This window comes from Callithrix jacchus, chromosome 7 (assembly GCF_049354715.1).
Source record: "Callithrix jacchus isolate 240 chromosome 7, calJac240_pri, whole genome shotgun sequence".
NCBI classification, from domain to species: Eukaryota; Metazoa; Chordata; class Mammalia; order Primates; family Cebidae; genus Callithrix; species Callithrix jacchus.
In genome coordinates, this window is record NC_133508.1 from 135,007,692 (window position 1) to 135,026,212 (window position 18,521).

Consider the following 18,521-nt stretch of genomic DNA (forward strand, 5'->3'; position numbering starts at 1 on the left):
AAATTTCTGCCTGGCATTTGGCATTCAGTATCTTGAAGAGGACTCAGGTGTGTACATACATGGGTATCTTTCATAATATTCCCAGAAGGCTACCAAACTCCCAGAGTGAAAAACTGTCATCAGATTGAGGTAGGGGATAAGACATTATGATGGCATCCATGTAGTCCTGGTAAATTTCTTTTCTAGATTACTGGAACTGTTTTGTAAGTGTTACCAACTCCAAAAGTTAAAATTCCCCACCATGATGAGAATTCCCTACTCCCTTTGCATGACAAGAATGCAAAGAGATTCAATTTATATAACTCATTGATATCACACCTCAGGAGTAATATTAAGTGACATGTGTACTTCATATAGTGAAACTGGCACTTCCAGGCAGGCAGCCTGCCACTTTCCATTTGTCCCTGCCCATGGGCCATTGGCAAGAATCCTGGCCTGTTCCCAGTAAAAGATGCCTTTTGGTAGAGTAGAATCTAATTCAGTAGGTAAAGCTGGGTAAGAAAGACAGGAAGTGAAACATTTGAGTAACTACATGGTCATCACCCTCATTTTACTTAAACTATCATGGGTTTTATATTTGGATGGAATTCTCATAGGACTAACCAAAAACTGCTCTGTTTCAAAATCTAAATGGTTTATATGAAATTGCATTTGCAAAAGAGGCAGCAAAAGACCATGTTTATAATACATATGATATTTTATTTGATATTATTCAATCACACAGGTTTTGTGGCAAATATGCATTTCTAAAAGTGCATAATCAAACATTTTATTTTTCTAGGTCTTGAATTTGCCGTAGAAATAAGCTATAGATTGTTACTTTCTGAGTTACTACTTACAGATTCGTATGCCATGAAGAGGAGATAAATGAATTTATATGAAACTATTTACTGATTATGAAAATAGAGAAATACAAAAATATTATCTAATGATAACAGAAAATATATTTCTTTTTTTATTCCATTACTTTTGAAATTAAACATAAACACTAAAATAGAAAGTAGTCAAACTGATTTGGCATATTTAATATATATTCCCAATACTATATTTTTCGTTGTTGAATAATGAAGCACATGACTCAGCATTGTGTACTTTGTGCTTTGTTCAAACATTAGTTGCTATAATCATGAAGGTAACTATTAAACCCTGTCAGAGTAGCAAGAGTGGCTTTAACCAGGCTCTATCTTACCATCTTTTTTTGTTAGGAACAAACATAGTTTAAAGAGGAATGCCGTTAAAAGAGGATGAGTTTGGATACCCATCTCAGGCATGAGTAGTGAATGCCATTTAGTTAGTAAATACTCTCACTATGAGTATCCAACACCAAAAAGAAGCAATTTCAGCAAAGAGGATTTTACTTAATAAGGTTCTACAAACCCAATGTTAGGCTTTCTTTTCCTGTTGTAGCAAATAATTTTTTGACTTTCTTCATTTGTGCTTTATGGAACTAATTACATTTTCTTAGAAACAGCATTAAAATTAAAGGTAATTTTTAATGATAAAATGTTTCCTTGGATACATTTTCTTGTACGTTAAAGTGTACTTTGTTTCAAAGTGCTTAATTTCACTTACAATTAGAAATCAAATATGGAGCACAGCACAGGGCAATTTGAAAACTGTCACACTAATTGCCACAAAAAAGTTAATTTTTCATGTAAGACAACTGGTGGTGAACATCCAATTAACTGCCACACAGGATTTAACTGCTATCGTCAGAAAAGAATTATTCTATTTTATGACCAGTAATTGAATGGTCATTGACATGAGACATATTTTACATTTACAAATGTATTTTGAAATTACATACTTTATTTAGAAAATATATATTTGTTTTAATTTGGAAAGAGCTGAACATAAGGATCATGATTTTAAAAGATCAGCATATGTAGGTGACATGAAAGTTCACAGCAACCATTTTCACAAATCACCTTAACACACCGGATTCACAGATAAAGGTAAGCCTCTCTTTGGTTCATAAGGTGTTGTCCTGGAAACCATTTTGATGCAGTCGACAATAGGGCAGACACTGAGACACAGAGTACAGCCGGTACAGGTGTCAGCAATGGTGGGCAGGTGGGTTTCGGGATCAAACTGTATAGCCTGCAAACAGAAATAGAGGGTGTTGATGTCACTGACCACAAAGGTCAAGAATGTCCCCATTTTAGCACGAACACTTTTCTCCACTGCAGCAGAGCTGCACTTTGACACAACTACGTCCAGCTCTGTGGTGCAGCTATAGCAACAGTTGAGCTGACAGAGGAGGAAAAAAAAGAGAGAGAAAAGAAATCCTTTTAAATTAAAAACACAATGTTTAAAATTCCTTAGGGGTATTTTTCTTCATTGTGTGAGAAAAATATGTCATAACTTAGTAACTCTTTAGTTTTCTTTGTTCTAAGCAGAACTCGGGTCTTTCCAGTTCCACCAGGTTGGGGCGTTTTCTACCTGTGGATTTTGGGGGACTTTCACACATTCTCCTTTTCCTCTTCACACTCCTAGTTCTTGACAGTAGAAAGGTGTTACTGTCAGATTCTCAGGCAATGAATACATTTGTCTGGATTTCAAATAATGCATGTAGTTTTTATAAGAAAGCAGTAGAAAAAAAATTAGCTTAACAGTCAGCTTTGAGTGTTGAAGATTTCCAAGCTGACTCTAGTCACTGTCCACCATGAAGGGGAAAAAACACTGAATGGAGAGCCAGGACAACTGGTGTCCCGTCCTGGCCATTACTGAGCCAAGAGAACCACAGCCAGGCCTCCAGCTCTGAAACTAGGATTTTTCAGAAATTTTACAATTTTTCTTCCCCCATCTCCCTCTATTCCTCCTCCCCTCTCCTCCCCGCCCCTCCCTTCCCCTCCCATCCCTTCCCCTCTCTTCTCCTCCCCTTCCCTTCCCTCCCTCCTTCTCTGAAACTGCTTAGGGTTTTGACAGATTTTACAATTTTCCTCCCCCTGTCTTCTTCTGTTTCCTTCCTTCCTCCCTCTCTCCCTCCTTCCCTTCCCCCTTCCTTCCTTCTTGCCTGCCTGCCTCCCTCCTTCCTCTCTTTCTTTCCATGAAGCAATGTAGAATAAGCAATTAAAAATACCTAGTGTGAATTTAGAATTGATATTTTTTTGAGGATTGAAGAAGATATGATCATTATTTGCCCATAAAAGAGAAACATTTCAATAGTGAAAATGACATGTAAGACCTAGCAGAAATTACAGGATTTCTATCTAGGAGGGATTTCAGGGCAGCTATGTAGGGGTAGTTCATGGTGTCAGAGGGGTTTAGGAAACTTGCTGGGCAGTCTCACTTGCAAAATAAATACAGTAGTTTTACTCAGACTGTATACTAATTTGAAGTGACTAAGTCAGAGCTGAGGAAATTATAAGGGACATTGTGTCTCCCCACCCCCAAAGTACCCCTTGGGGCCAGGCCTGCAAATCTTACATTTTCAGGTAATTCAAGATTCTCATTTTTTTCCTGTCTCATACCAATGTTATAATCCAAATATATATATATATGTATATACATATATATATATATGCTGTTTAAAAAATTCCCTCCCCCAAATGAAGCTACATGCAACCATATTTTTATCTCTTTTATGCACATATAAATGAAAATAATATTTTCAGATTGTAAATCATGAGAGTTTCTTAATTTTTAATTTTTTTTGAAGATGGAGTCTTGCTCTGTTGCCAGGCTGGAGTGCAGTGGCGCAATTTCTGCTCACTGCAACCTTCGCCTCCTTGGTTCAAGCGATTCTTCTGCCTCAGCCTTCCGAGTACCTGGGATGACAGGCTTGCAACACCACACCTGGCTAATTTTTGTATTTTTAGGGGAGACAGGGGGTTTCACCATGTTGGCCAGGATGGTCTCGATCTCTTGACCTTGTGATCTGCCCACCTCAGCCTCCCACAGTGCTGAGATTACAGGCATGAGCCACCGCGCCTGGCCCTTAATTTTTTTTTAAAGTCTGGTCTTTAAGGAAATAAACATATATTTCAACAAGATCTATAGCTATAGCAAGTCATGAGAATATCTGTCCACACAAATTGGTGTTATGTTCTGTAAAACAACATTTCACGTTGCTGTCTGGATGAATAAAAACGATTTCTCTTCCTTATGTACCTTTTTATATAAATGGAAACTCAATGAAGTAACTGATAAAAATTAATACTAATGCTTAGAAATATACTTTGAAAATCTGCAAACATATAAAACTTTCATTCATTTAAAAATTTTGATTTTCTATTTTTATCTTCTGAGACAGAAGAATCAAAGGACTTTCTAGGTCTTTTAAAATGCATAATTGTGATTTTCTTTCTCATTACTAAGAATATTTTTACTGAAGTTGTACCAAGCCTAGAATTCCATGATGGGAGCCATAAGTTCTAAGATTTAAGATATTAGAGAGCTGATGCTATGATAGTTACAGGATTTCTTGATTTATCTCTGATCTGGTTAATTAGAAAGGTGACATGAAAGAAATGTGATATGATTAGTACTTAAAAATAACTGTTAAGACACCTTTTAGCTAGAAAAAAGTGATAAATTGAGGAAAAATTTGGTATAGAACTGTAAAATTAGGAAGAAAAATGAATAGTTTTTAAAATTAAAATGTTTGTCTTAAGAATATGCAAAATTCCACCATGAGCAGTACGGGATCTGCCCCTAGTTTGAATAAGGTACATAAACTTCTCTTTTTAAAAATGGGGACAATTTATTATGAATTTAGAACATTCCATTGATTCTTTCTTTTTTTTTTTTCTGAGACGGAGTTTCACTGTTGTTACCCAGGCTGAAGAGCAATGGCATGATCCCGGCTCACCGCAACCTCCGCCTCCTGGGTTCAAGCAATTCTCCTGCCTCAGCCTCCTGAGTAGCTGGGATTACAGGCACGCATCACCATGCCCAGCTAATTTTTTGTATTTTTAGTAGAGACAGGGTTTCACCATGTTGACCAGGATGGTCTCGATCTCTTGACCTCGTGATCCACCCACCTGGGCCTCCCAAAGTGCTGAGATTATTGGCTGATTATTTCTTAAAAAGATCTTTTTTTTTTTTTTTTACTTAATCACATTTTATTACAGCTTGAAAAATACAATAAAAATAATACTGTATAATTTTTAGAAATTTTTAATCGTTTAGTAGTTTTACAAAAGTTTAAAATTTGCTTTCCTCAAACTCTGTATCATACGGAATGCTCTTACTTTCACAATAAATCAGGATTTTGAGAAGAAACTTATGTGTAAAACTATTGTTATGATCATTTTTTCATTCATTTCTAAAATTCAACCAGTTGAAAGTCATAGTTGTGCTAAACTCTTTAAAAAATAGCAGGTTATAAATATAGGAAGTAAATGAAGAAGCAAATTAAAAGTCAAAGAGAAATTCACAGAATGTGCTTTCGAGAGAAATGCTCACTGGAAAGAGTCAAATGCTCAATTTTTCTTTTGCCCTCACCCCGTCCTGTGGTAGACTCTCTGCTGAGGGCTGAGGAGCTGGTAGCTATGGCTCACTTCCTGAGGGAAAATACATCTCTTTGGCTTTTCCAGCTTCAGAGGAATTCCTAGGACCAACCTATACAACTAGTTGGTGGGAAAGTAGTAAAAGTCTAATCAATAATGAATGGAAGAGAACTCCCTTTTGGCAGAAGGAATCATCCTTTCAGCTTAATGGCAATAAATGGTAGTTCTTTTCTCTTTCCTCTGTATTAAAGCCTAATACTTTCTTACTATCACAACTTTGTGTGCATTTCTCTTTTCATTTGGATTTCTCCCTCCAATGTTGTGGGTAATGAAATGATATAAAAATAATTCTGTGCATTTAATGTTGGCATAGTTAGCAAAAGTTACAACTTCCCTTAAAAAAAAGGCCATGCTACAAGGGTGACAGAAGGATGTACTGTTGCAGAAGAGCAGTATTTGGCACCACTGGTTTAAATTTCACACTTAGCAACAGAAGATGCTTCCTGCCACTAAAACCGGAAGAAACATGTCTCATAGCATTCTAATTCTATGAGAATTCTTACCTGGTAGCCAGAATCATTACAGGTCATGTAGCATTTACCACAGTTGATACACATTTCTTCATCGATCATAGCCACAACGTGCTCTACATTGCTCAATTCACCGAATGTTCCAAGGTATGGCAGTGCTTTTCCAATTACATCCTAAAAATAGTCACTGAATTACTCAGTATGCTCATTTTAAAACATTCTTATGTAATAATTCTTATGCTTTCCTGTTTTTATACAATGTTGCATTATATTAACTTGGGAGACTTTGGATAGCATAATTCTCATAGATAAGCTTTTTATGATAATTTTAGCTTAGATGTTTGTCTTCTGAAAGATGGGTAATATGCATGCCTAGCTTAGAAATACAAGACGTAATTAACTGCATTCAACAGGTTCTTGACTACATAATTGAAAACAGCATTTCTGTGGAAAGAAAGAATAAATGACACCTGTTTGAGTTGTTGTGGCTTACTTTTTCTCACTTTTGGACCTTGAAGAACCAAAAGTAATCCATAGTGACAAAGGGCAATACACTATACTAGAAAACTTTGGATTGCTCATAATGAGGGGAATAATAATGTGAATGTTATGCATTTATATCACTGTATGTGGAATTAGATTTTCATTTAGAAAGTGCTTTGATAGCATACTCACCTGTCATGTCTTGAAGAGTATATGACATTATTTAAAAATTCCAATTTATGTTAATTAATTAGGTTGATCCAACAGTTAAGTCAGATGCTCTTTTACTTTTAAATAACTAGAATTTTCTTCATTCATCATTGAGGATCTTTCATGTGGTTACACATTGCTTTTTTCTTCATACTAATTGGAAGTGTGCTTAATATGTGAAGCACAGACTATGTTTCATCAACAATAAAAAACACTTTGCTTCATAAAACAAAACAAAAGAATGTAGCAATGTCAAATTAGCATGCTGTCAAGATTTTTGCTTTTGTTTTTAACTATTGAAATGAGAATCTTGTTTGAATTCAAGGTCCATGTTCAAGGAGGTTTGACTCTTACTTAAAACCATCTTTCCATATTCTCTCTGGTATTGCATTTTCTGCTCTTCTTTTAATAATCTTGTTTACCCTTCTTTACTTTTTTTTTTCTATTTGATCTCTACATTACAGTATACTCATTATCACAAAATTTCAAACTGAGACAAAGTTTATATTTTCATACAGTTCCTTTCTTTGTGTATCTCCCAAGTGACAAGATGCTAGAAAACTTCCAATACTGTCTTCCCTATTTTCTTTTTAATGTGTTGAAGTTATAATTTCAGCTACACTGCTGTCTATTCATGTAGGTGGGCACTAGATATCCAAATCAATATCTCCATTCTGAAATGTTCTCAGAAACTCAAGATCTACATTTATCAGCTGCATATTGAGCATTGTCATTAGAGATTGGTACTGCAAATTCATTACTCACTGAACTTATCATCAACACGAACTGGATCTTTCTTTGTATTTCTTTAGTTTTGTGGATGGCATTTAAGATTTTCCAATCATGGAGTCTTGGAATTTCATAGTTAATGTTCCACACATAACTTACTCCAATATCTCCTATCTGTTGCCTAGTTTAGGTTCTGGATCTGTAATATCTTTTGAATCCTTTACATGTTTATTGCCATCTTTAAGTGTTATTAATTAATTTCTCATTATTTTTAATGCAATTGTAAGGGGCTACTTGATAAGTTTCACCCTCACATTCTTCCTTTCCCACTCTACCCTGTGCAATGCTGCCATCTTAATCTAGGATATAAGACACAGACTAAATTTCTCACTACCTTATTCAAAAATCTGTTGAATTAGGCACAGGCTTACCATGCTGGCATTTAAGGTTTTCTGCAAACATATCTTTTTCTATCTTATTTCTCAATTTCAAACACCATGTACTTCAGCTACACTGGAGGACTCTATTCAACTGACCCATCTGAGGTCTAATATTAAGTCCTCTTTCTAAAATATCCTTCATTCCTAACTCCACATTGCAAAATCTTAAGCATCCTTCAAAGACATCTCAAATGCCATTACTTCATGAAGATTTCCTTAATCATTCCTTCTCCCTTCCAATCCAAATGAGAGAATGGAATCTCTCTTCCTTCCTCTTTCTCTCTCTTCTTTCCTCACCTTTTCCTTCTCTCCTTCACCTCTTTCCTCCTCTTTATTAAAATTTTTTTGATGACCCATGGTATTTTATCTATTATGTGGATCTAATGACAACAGATACCTCTTGAGTCCTTAATATATTTCATGCCAGTGCCATATTTTTAAACACATTTTCTCACTTAAAACTCATGCATTTAATAGTTGATGATGTGACTGAGATTTAAAGTACACAATTAAGTAAATCAGAAAGCAGGGATTCAGACCCGTGTTGCCTGACTTCAAATACCATGATCATCAGCACTCTGCTATGCTGACTCATTTATTATTTTCCATTTAGCAAATTCTAATTCATGTTATGGATATTTTCTACATTTAGCTTCCTATGTTGTGGTCTCTTAGTAGGCTTTATTCATCTTTGTATCTCATGTGGTGTATCTTGTTTCTGCAGATCATTAAAACATTAAGGGTACTCAAATATTTGTTAAAATAAATATAAAATTTATATATCTATACACTAAACATATAATATGGTAGTAGGCACATAGTGGGATGAATTAATAGCTACTTTACTAAACATTTTTATTGATATGAATAATTTAAATACAAAATAATCATAGTCAAAGTATCTGGATATGTGTAAAATTTCCCAGTATTATTCTAAAATAACAAATGCAAGAGGTCACTATCTGGCTGTAAAAAGTTAATTATACATGATAGAAAATAATGTTTTCAACCTAATAAATTAATCAGCTTAAAGATTTGTTTCATTGAGTTGGATCATGATGACTAAAATCATCAATAAATGTTCAAAAGATGATTATACTAGAAACTCCCTGAGCAGTCAGCAAGGGTAAAAGGCTTCTTCAAAAGAAACATTATAAAACAAGAAATTTTTATGTGGAGCGAGTCCAGGTTCTGTGTACATTAAATCTGCCTTTTACTCATATTGGAGGTTTGCTGTTGTCATTTATTAAAACATCATTGTTTAATGTGAAACCATTGTGGAGCCTCTAGAAGTTATTAGCGTGTGGTGTTAATTCATCCCTTATTCATGATAGTTTTTAAGAAAATTGTATTTATTTCTTCATCTAGAAGAGAATAAAAGAATCACAACTATTTTAAATCATTTTGGGAAAGAGTAGCAAAAAAAAAAAAATCATTCCATATGACTAAGAATGTGGACATTCGTTTAAAACCCAAAGCCTCCAGGTAGCACTACCAGCTTATGAATACCCCTGAGTAGACATCCTGGAATCTGGAGTTGACTGAAAGATGCATAAAATCAGTAAATCACATATGGCTAGTCTAGTCCCTCTCGGACACACATCTGTGGAGATCGTGGAACCCATATTCATTATTCCACATGGAGTTTGGATGTATAAAGGTTCAGCAGTATGTTGTAGCCATCCCTGATTAGTGGAAATGTTTATATGTGGATATGTATGTGGAGAAAGCAATGTTAAATCTTTTAAATTATAGACAATAACATTTAATTTTAATGTAGGTGATCAAAGAATTGATGTTGCAAAGTACTGCAGAATTCCAAGATAACATTTTTGTCAACTTATTACTTGTTTGGGATAATTAAATTATTTATTATTATTATTATTTTTTTTTTGAGAAAGAGTCTCACTCTGTTGCCCAGGCTGGAATGCAGTGGTGTGATCTTGGCTCACTGCAACCTCCACCTCCCGGGTTCAAGCAATTCTCCTGCCTCAGTGTCCTGAGAAGCTGGGACTACAGGCATGCACCACCACAGCTGGCTAATTTTTGTTATTTTTAGTAGTGACAGGATTTCACCATATTGGCCAGGATGGTCTCAAACTCCTGACCTTGTGATCCACCCACCTTGGCCTTCCAAAGAGCTGGGATTACAAGTGTGAGCCACTGCACCTGGCCTAGTTTTTTTTTTTTTTTTTTTTTAAACAGACCAATGTTTCTGTTTGATATAAAGTTTAAGACCAAAGAGTGAGGAACTAGAGAGCCCTGATTCTGTCCCTGATGTTTCATTCTGAATTTATTAATTGTGGCCTATTTTTAATAGTTGATTGAAGGATTTTCAAATTGTGATTATCTGGCATGATAATAGTTCTTTCTAGCTTCAAGTTTTCACATTTGATTAGCACATATCATATCACTTTCTACTGCATGCCTGTGGCTCTCACACTATCATAAAGTAAAAAAAAAAACACAAAAAAACAACCTCCTAAGATGAACCATTGTAATTCAGGACCATCTGCACTTACTACAATTCCTGCAAATAAGTGTCCTTCAAAAACTAGGACCCAGGACAGCATGCTGTGGGCAGTCACTATGACTTCTAACCTAAAAACATTCAATATTTAAATTATTTGGATGTAGCTGTTTAATCATTTAACTATTTCCTTATCTGCACCATTACCAACGTCATATCTTTTTACGCTTTATTTACTTCTTCCCTAGTAAATCTTTCAAAACAGAAAATGAGATAATTTGGTTTGCTCTTAGCGAATTTTTGCTGATTTAACTTCTTCCTTTACTAATGCTCCCGAGTCAAACAAAAGCTGAATGATCTTTGCAGGATTCCTTTGGGATTAGATATCAATTTTTCTGGTCTGTTGCCATCTTTTCCCTACTACCTCTAGCACATCCACTTTTTCTTTGGTAAAGAACCTGGAGCAACATTTATTTCTCATCAGTGTGGTATAATGATCTCTTACAAAAGCACTTAAAAAATATAGCAGGCACCTTATTCTGGATAGTCTACATGTACCCTCTTAGCAGAAGGCAGATAGGGGTACTGTACAGTAAGAAAACATGATGTCAATTTGGTAGAACTCTAATAACTAAGGACTCAGCTTGAATATGTTGAGAGTAGAGGGCAGAGACAAAGTATGATCCAGAAAATGAAGTAGTAGATTGGCAAGGGAGGGTGAGAGAAGCAAGTAAATCAAGAGATGAAATAGAAGCAAGTGAGAATTTGGAACTGAAGTCGTGAGAGAGGGTGGGGTGAGAGGAAAATTATTAGTGAGAGAATCAGATGGGTAAGGACTGGCTGAGAACAAAGTTGGTTCAGTACGTATCTGTGGCCCTGATCACTGTATTTTTTCTAACTTGGATGAGCTCAGGCTTTAAAGTATTAATCTTTTGCAAGACACTTTGGATTTAATTTCATTTAATGAAGGTAAGTGTGTTTTTACAATGTCCTTAGGTATCTTAGGTTTTAACTCTCAAATATCTTTTCTCTACTCTTTTCATTTCTAAGAACATTCTTTACGGGATTCTAGAAAGATAATAGGAGTGAAATAGTTCTCTCTAATTATAATTTAACAGTGTATCACCTGCTCTAAGTAGTGGGTATATTTTCTCTTTTTTACCTTTAAAAGAAAAAATACACGCCTTTTTTTCCTAATATTTTCTCCAAACTCAGATCATTTGAGACTGTAGCACTTCTGACGCATCCTTAAATCTTGATGGCACTCTTTTATTTTCATCATTGGTAATGTGATCTGTCTTTTCTCATATGAGCACCAAACACTGAGTTACCTAAATGTGAAGCCTTTTTCTCACTTCTTAGGAAACATAGTGATTATGTCATCAAACTTGTACTTGTCAGCGTCTCATTTTTCCCGATCCATCTTTAGGTTAGAGTTGCTGACTATAAGATAATATCTATTGTTTTCTCTGAACTTCCTGAAATTAGTTTTACTAAAAGTGGGATACTTGCATTTCTAAGCTCAGATTTCCTTTCATTGGCCTACTGAACTCTAAGTTAATGTGGGATGGTTACTTCCCTTCAAGATTCCTTTAGCTGCCATTTTCTTCAGACAGACTTTTGTAGCCAGAAATAAGCTAAAGCAGCAAGTACCCTCATTGCTTCTCTCTCTTTTGTGAGACTAAATTTCCAACAAGGCGATTCAATAATTTTTCCGATGTTTTGCATTGAGTGGAGTGAGATTTCCATCTGAAGTCTGCGAAGGCTTTCATCGCTCCTCTTGTCTTCCCTGTCCCTGTTAACCATCTGGTTACGAGGTCTTTGATGCAGTCCCAGGGAAACATTTCTGTTTGTTTTTTGTTTCACCCTCCTGCAGCTGCTTCCTCCATACTCCACCCTTAGGGTTGTGGATTTCCATGCATGTGTATACCTTTCTGATAGAGACTGCTTCTCTCCCAGCAGTCCCCTTTATTCCAAACAAGATACACCTTTCCACGCCATATTCTGGTCAGCAATCACATTTCTACAAGCCCCCATAAGACTTAAGGGATTATTTTACTATATTCTGTTCAGTTTTTAAAGTTCAGTTTGATCATTTTCATCTGCTATTTGTTGGTATAGAGACAACTGAGAATATTAACAATGCTCCCAGCCCATTTTTCTGGTATCTTCTGGAAATTGCTGGGTAAGTCCTCCACTATTTTTCTTTCTGTTCTCTCCTCTTTATGCTCCATGGTATCTAATATGGTCTTACAGTTTTATCTGAGTACTCTTCTCCTTCCTTTCACAATTCACTTGAAATAATAAAGCACTCGATCAGGCTGACTGGTGTCCTGCCAACACTGTCTTGCCAGTCTTATGAGATGCAGTCCATCTCTTACTAGAAGCAGCAGGAAGAAGAGATGAAAACATCACTAGTGCCCCTAAACCATTCATTTTCCTACCCAGAAATTCAAAGACATTAGAGATACATTCCTGGCTTCATAAAGAGAATGAGAATTCATTCTCATATATATCAACAGAAGTGGAAAGCATTCGGGGACTTTATAAGTCTTGGCAGGCTCTCAAGTCTCTGTTATATGCTGCCTGGGAATAAAGCACGTTTCTCATTTAACTGGGCCAAATGTGCACACTGTCACTTCAGTTCTCTCAGTGAGGAAACAAAACTGCCTCCTGTAGGAGGCATTGTCTGGTGTCTTTTCTCTAGCACAGGTGAACCTGTAGAATATGTTGGGAGCTTCTTCAGAAGGTCCTTGTTCATCTTGTAGAAGGAAATCTTTATACTCATTGCTGGAGGTCAGGTCTCTGTCTCTTCTTTTATCTCATTCTTCCCCATCAGCCTTACAGTATTTCTTCTGATAGCCTCTTCTTAAATCTTTTTCTGTTTCCTTTATGAAATTGGTGGCTTCGTAATACGGCAACATGCATGGTGAATTCTATGCTAATATGAATTGGCAATCGAGATGTGGTGCTGATAAAAAAGAAATCATGCAGATGCCAGGCTGTCCCCAAGGCACCAGATCATTCCCAGGGGTAGGACAAAGGGCCTCTGAGGCCATTTTCTTTTTTACTTTCAAGGGGTTAGTAGAATCAGGATATATGTTGTCTAGCAAAGATTTCTAGTTCTCAAGGACCCCCTAGTCACTGTGTAACACTGGGCATAACCACACTTGATGTTCAGGTAAAGTTCTTGGCAGTTTAATCAGTTGGCCCCATTGCTTTTTTATATTATGGTATTAATACTGATTTATAAAACCTAGTTATTTTCCTCATTATTGCTTCTGAGTTCTATGCTTTCTATGAATTCTAATTGAGCAAAAGAATGAGTCTACCATTTTGATGTCACTATCTGCTTAACCCAGGAATTGTGTATTGGATTTAAGGTCTCATGGCTGCACGTTATTACAAGTATGTTTGAACACTGTGCTTTGCAAACATACTGATTTGCTTGAAATACCACCTTCCTTTTCTTTGTTATTTCTATTTTTCATGAGAGACGGTAGAGGACAGTGTTTAAAGGCCCAAGTTTTAATGCTACCCTTTGGAATCAAATCTTGGCTTTGATATCTTCCTAGCTGTGTGACCTTGGGAAAGTTATTTAACCTCTCTGTGTGTCAATTGCTTACTCCGTAATAGCACTTAGGGTTATTGTGAGGATTAAATGAGCTAATTCGTAAGCAGGTAGCAATGCTTGAAACCTCATAAGTACTCAATAAATATTAGCTTTTATTATTAATTCTCTGCTTAATTAACACTAATTTATTAAAATCCATTTTAAATATCACCATCTCTGTGAAGCTTTCCACCATTACCCAAGGCAGAACTAATTCCTTTCACTCTTCTGTTTTCCCAGAGCATTTTGTACATATTTGATTGAACTGTAAATAATTTTTAACATGTGTCTTCCTCCCTTGCTAGACTATGAGCTCCATAAGGATAGACGTCTTTCTTTTTAAAATTCACGTTGTATTCCTAGTTTCTAGCGCAATTTCTGGATTGCAGCAAGTGCATAATAAATCTATGTTAGTGCTACATCTCCATCGAGACTGCAAACATCCCTGAGCCTTGGACCATGCCGCGCCTGTTTTTTGAATCTCCCGCAGTCCTTAGCACACTGCTGGTCACATAGCAAATACTAAATACATACTTGCTGATTGACTGATGTTGAAACTGCCTACCTCTGAAGAAATAGACCATTAAGTCATAGCAGGCATTTGAAAGGAAAAAAGAACAAAAGATGAGATCTATTGAGCATGGCTTGCTTAGAAATATTATTGTTGCATTCATAACCAGGGAAGATGGGGTAGATTAGAAACTTGAATGCATGACTGAAAAACCTGTTCAGACAAGAGGGGCTTAGTTAACTTTGTGGGACACTGGGGCTCTTTCTATAGCAGATGGGTAATAATGTAGTGTGGAAGCTGAGAGGATAAACAAAGCAGTGTCATGGAGTTTAAACTATCAAACAGAGGAATCTATAAAGAGGCCAGCAGAGAGGAGGGAAGAAACAAGCTAAAATAAACAGATGGGTGGACAGAGAAAATATTAAGCATGAAAACAGATAACGCAGGCCCTCCAGGAAAAAGGGAAGTAGGAAAAAATGGTATGTCAAGAAAGAAGAAACACTCTAGGGAAAACACTGAAGTAATCATGTAGCAGCAAATACATGGCGTGCCTGGATGTGTGCTAAAAATCAGCAACAACAACCACAATAAAAGGACGGGAAGCAATGTCTGATGCATGTGCAGAGAGAAAATGACTCTTAGAGGGGATGTGGCTGTTAACATCAATGTGGACTGAAAAACCACACAGCCACATCATCCAGATGGGGTCTGAAATAATGGGAAAAAGGGCAGGGATTTGTATAAAAATAACAATAACTGTGGCTCCCAACATTTGAATAGAACTGTGCTGTGTATAATACTTTCACACACATCTTTTCATTTAAAACAATGGAGTGGAAGCCTTCTGACATTATCCATATACATTCTCCCTCCTGCCAATCTCTTGCCTGGATTGTTACAATAGCTTTGAACTATTTCTCCTTGTTTCTGCCCTTGCATCTCTAACATACTATATCAACACTGCAGCCAGAAAGATCCTTTGCAAAAATAAGCCAGTTCATATCAGTCTTCCTTCCTAAAGCCTCACTGGTTTCCTGCCAAGGACTTTGCTATTTCAGGGTCTTTGCACTTTCTGTTCATTCTGAATGGAATGTTCTTCCCCCAGATAGCCACATCATTCATTCCCTCACTTTTTTAGGTGTTTGACCAAATGCCATTAAACAGGCAGGTGTTCCCTGACCAGTGGGCTAGTAATTTTTATTCTCCGAAACTTGTTCTATATTCTCCATTACACTTGTCACCATCTGACATATTATGTATTAATTTGTTTATTGTCATTGCCTGTTTCTCCCTACTAAACTGTGAGATCCATGAGAGCTGGGAGTTTTACTGCTGGTTTGTGCCAGTGATTGTTATAGTACTTACTGGAACATAGTCGTTGCACATTAATGATCATTGGATAAATGAAGAAACATATACATGGATGAATTTCACAACTGTTACCAACTAGAGGTTGGAATTTCATTGATTGCATATGTGAGAAAAAAATGAAACAATACAAAGTATTTGTAAAACAATTGGTGCTTTCTGACCATCTTCCTATTCTTAAGACTTACTTTTTGGATTTCTTCCACACTATCATTTTATTTTGGTTATCCTTCTCTCTCTTTGATCGCTTCTTCACATTTGCTCCTCCAGAACTCCCTACTCCTCCGCAGAGTATTAGGTTAAGTAAGAAATAAGAAAATACAAGTGCAACTTCTATCTTGAGTCTGGAACTTAGTGAGCCTTGGAAATGCCAGTTCCTTCTCCTTTATGTCCTCTGGCATAGACCCATAATTCCCTGAGTGTATCAATTTCAATACACTCAAATGTAAGTTTTTCATTCCACATCTAAAACCCCCTTCAAACCTAAAACACTAAGATCAAAATCCTAACTCATTATCTTTTATTTTTCTTTATCTCAGTAGAACCATAAATAACTGGACAAGTTAGTTCTATTATTAGCTCTTTACTATACCTATGCCTAATATAATGAGAATCACTGAGTCTCGGAGGAAGAATTAACAAGACTTTGTTAATTTCATCTCTGTTTCCATTACCATGGCCAACTACCACATCCAGGGACCACATTATGGCATACCTGGAATATTCTCAGTTCCCCATTCCCTTGTAATCCCTACCTTGTCTATAGGGCTCCTTAAATGTCACTTTCTCAGGGAGGCTTTCATCAGTCCCTTCAATCTAAATTAGGTCTCACTGGGAAACAGATTCTATAAATCTTGTATTTTCTCTATGTGGCTCATATCAAAAATATAATTTTATATTGTTAGTGTGATTCTTTAATATCTCTTTCTATATTCTGTATGCTTTATGAGGGCAGAATCTGTGTATGTTTTATTTATTCCCCTACAGATGCTCAATTCCTAGTGCATTGCTTATCTCATGGTGGGTATGCAATAAAGATTTTCTGGAAAATATATAGGCTTCTTCAAAACCTCCAACTTTGTTGGCCTCCAGAGCTTTATGTATTTCTATTTTCACTCTTCCCTTCATTTTATTGAATAAAATGGAAATGAATAGTCATCTTAATGCAGATTTTTTCAACCTGTTCATTTCCAGTATTATAGCTAATAGCAACATTTATTTAGGACATATTTGGTGCAGGCACCATGCTAAAAGCACTTCACACATCATCTAATTTATAACCCTATGAGGCAGATACTTCTATTATTTCCATTTCACAGATTAGTTGGCTAAGGCAAGTTCATGCAGCTATGAAATGGCAATTCCATAGTCTGAACCTAGGCAGTGTGACAGAGTAGTCCCCTGCCTAATTCAGGAAATTCTTTTACCATAAATATAACCTGCTAAAATTTTACAAACTTTGTTTTGTATTTCAATGAGGACGATACTTTCTGAAGACATTTTATAGTAACTTTCTTTAAATATGGCTGCTTACTAAAATGACACCGGGAAGTCCAAATTTAGCTTCAGGACACGTCTCTCCTCTTATGCAAGATATCTTAACGTACTGTGTAGACTCCTTTCCCTCTCTACTTGCCAAAGATGCTGTTTCCTTAATCATGCCCTTTCTGGCAGCTTCGGCTATTCTCTCCTAAACATGTGTAAGCACATGCAAGCCTAGCTCTTTCCCACATAAACAAAACAATCTTTTCCTCTACTCCATTCCTCTTCTTTTCCCTTTTCTTCTGACCTTTCTCAAGTTACTGAAAGCATATTTTGTACACTTTGTTGTTACTTTCTCAGTCTTCATTCATTCCTTAAATTATCACCTCCTGGATTCGACTTTTAATCATTTCAATGAAGCTGCTTCTTAGGCCGGGAAAAGCTCAAATGTGTTGGGTCTGAAGGTTATGCTGAGGAGTTTACCTTAGGACTGTGGTTATAATGGGGGAATTTAAAGCCAGGGCTAAAATAAACAGACCTGAATTTTTAAAAGACTCCTTCATAATAGTTGGAGGGTGGATTAGATAAGGAGGACAAAAGAAAGCAGGACAGTTAATAGAATGCTTTGGAATTCAAGGAAAGAATATGTAAGCAACACACTGAGGCCTCAGCAATATGTAAAGAATGTAAAAGGAGGGAGATGTGAGAGGTAAGAACAACCATCGTTGGTGACTGGCTTGTGAATAGGATGAGTAATAAGATGACATCCAGGCTGAATGGCAGCTTTTTGAGTTCGGTAACATGGGGTTCATTGAGGCAGAGGTCTCAGGAGGAAAAGCAGGTTTGGAAGGAATGGGAATCAGTTTAGTCCTAAGTATGATGGCTCTTGGGCTCCTTGTTCAGATGATCCAGGTGGAGGTAACCAGGAGATACAGTGACACAAGTGTAAAGCACAGAACAGATGTCTGGGATGGAGAATAGTTGAGCCATTGTGTAGGAAAAGTTTAGATTTATCATAGAGGAAGATTATATTGAGAGAAGGAAGCAGAGAGGTGAATACGGACACTAACATCATGTTCTTTCAGTCCTCTTCCACTTTATCCAACTTGTTCCTCAGCTTCCATCACATGAGGCTACACACTGCTCTCTGAATTCTGGGATTTTTCTCCTCAAGGCCCACCTTCAGGTTAATATCAGAAGGAAAAAAGAATCATATTAAACATATTTCAAAG

At 36.4% G+C, this 18,521-nt stretch overlaps 1 protein-coding gene across 4 annotated transcripts in view; it reads right to left on the minus strand.

The window, feature by feature from the left end:
* Window positions 1-678: 678 nt before the first annotated feature.
* Window positions 679-18,521, minus strand: part of DPYD (dihydropyrimidine dehydrogenase) — an 895,784-nt gene continuing 877,941 nt past the window's right edge. For 3 of the 4 annotated variants that reach the window (XM_035252229.3, XM_054236576.2, XM_035252230.3), the window contains 2 exons: window positions 6,017-6,157; window positions 679-2,100 (listed from right to left, as the gene is read on the minus strand). In XM_035252229.3, coding sequence (XP_035108120.1) covers window positions 1,930-2,100; window positions 6,017-6,157 — 312 coding nt within the window. In that variant the 3' untranslated portion in view covers window positions 679-1,929. Of the gene's footprint in view, window positions 2,101-6,016; window positions 6,158-18,359; window positions 18,470-18,521 lie in introns of those variants that run through there. The other variant, XR_008473049.2, reaches the window with a different exon arrangement.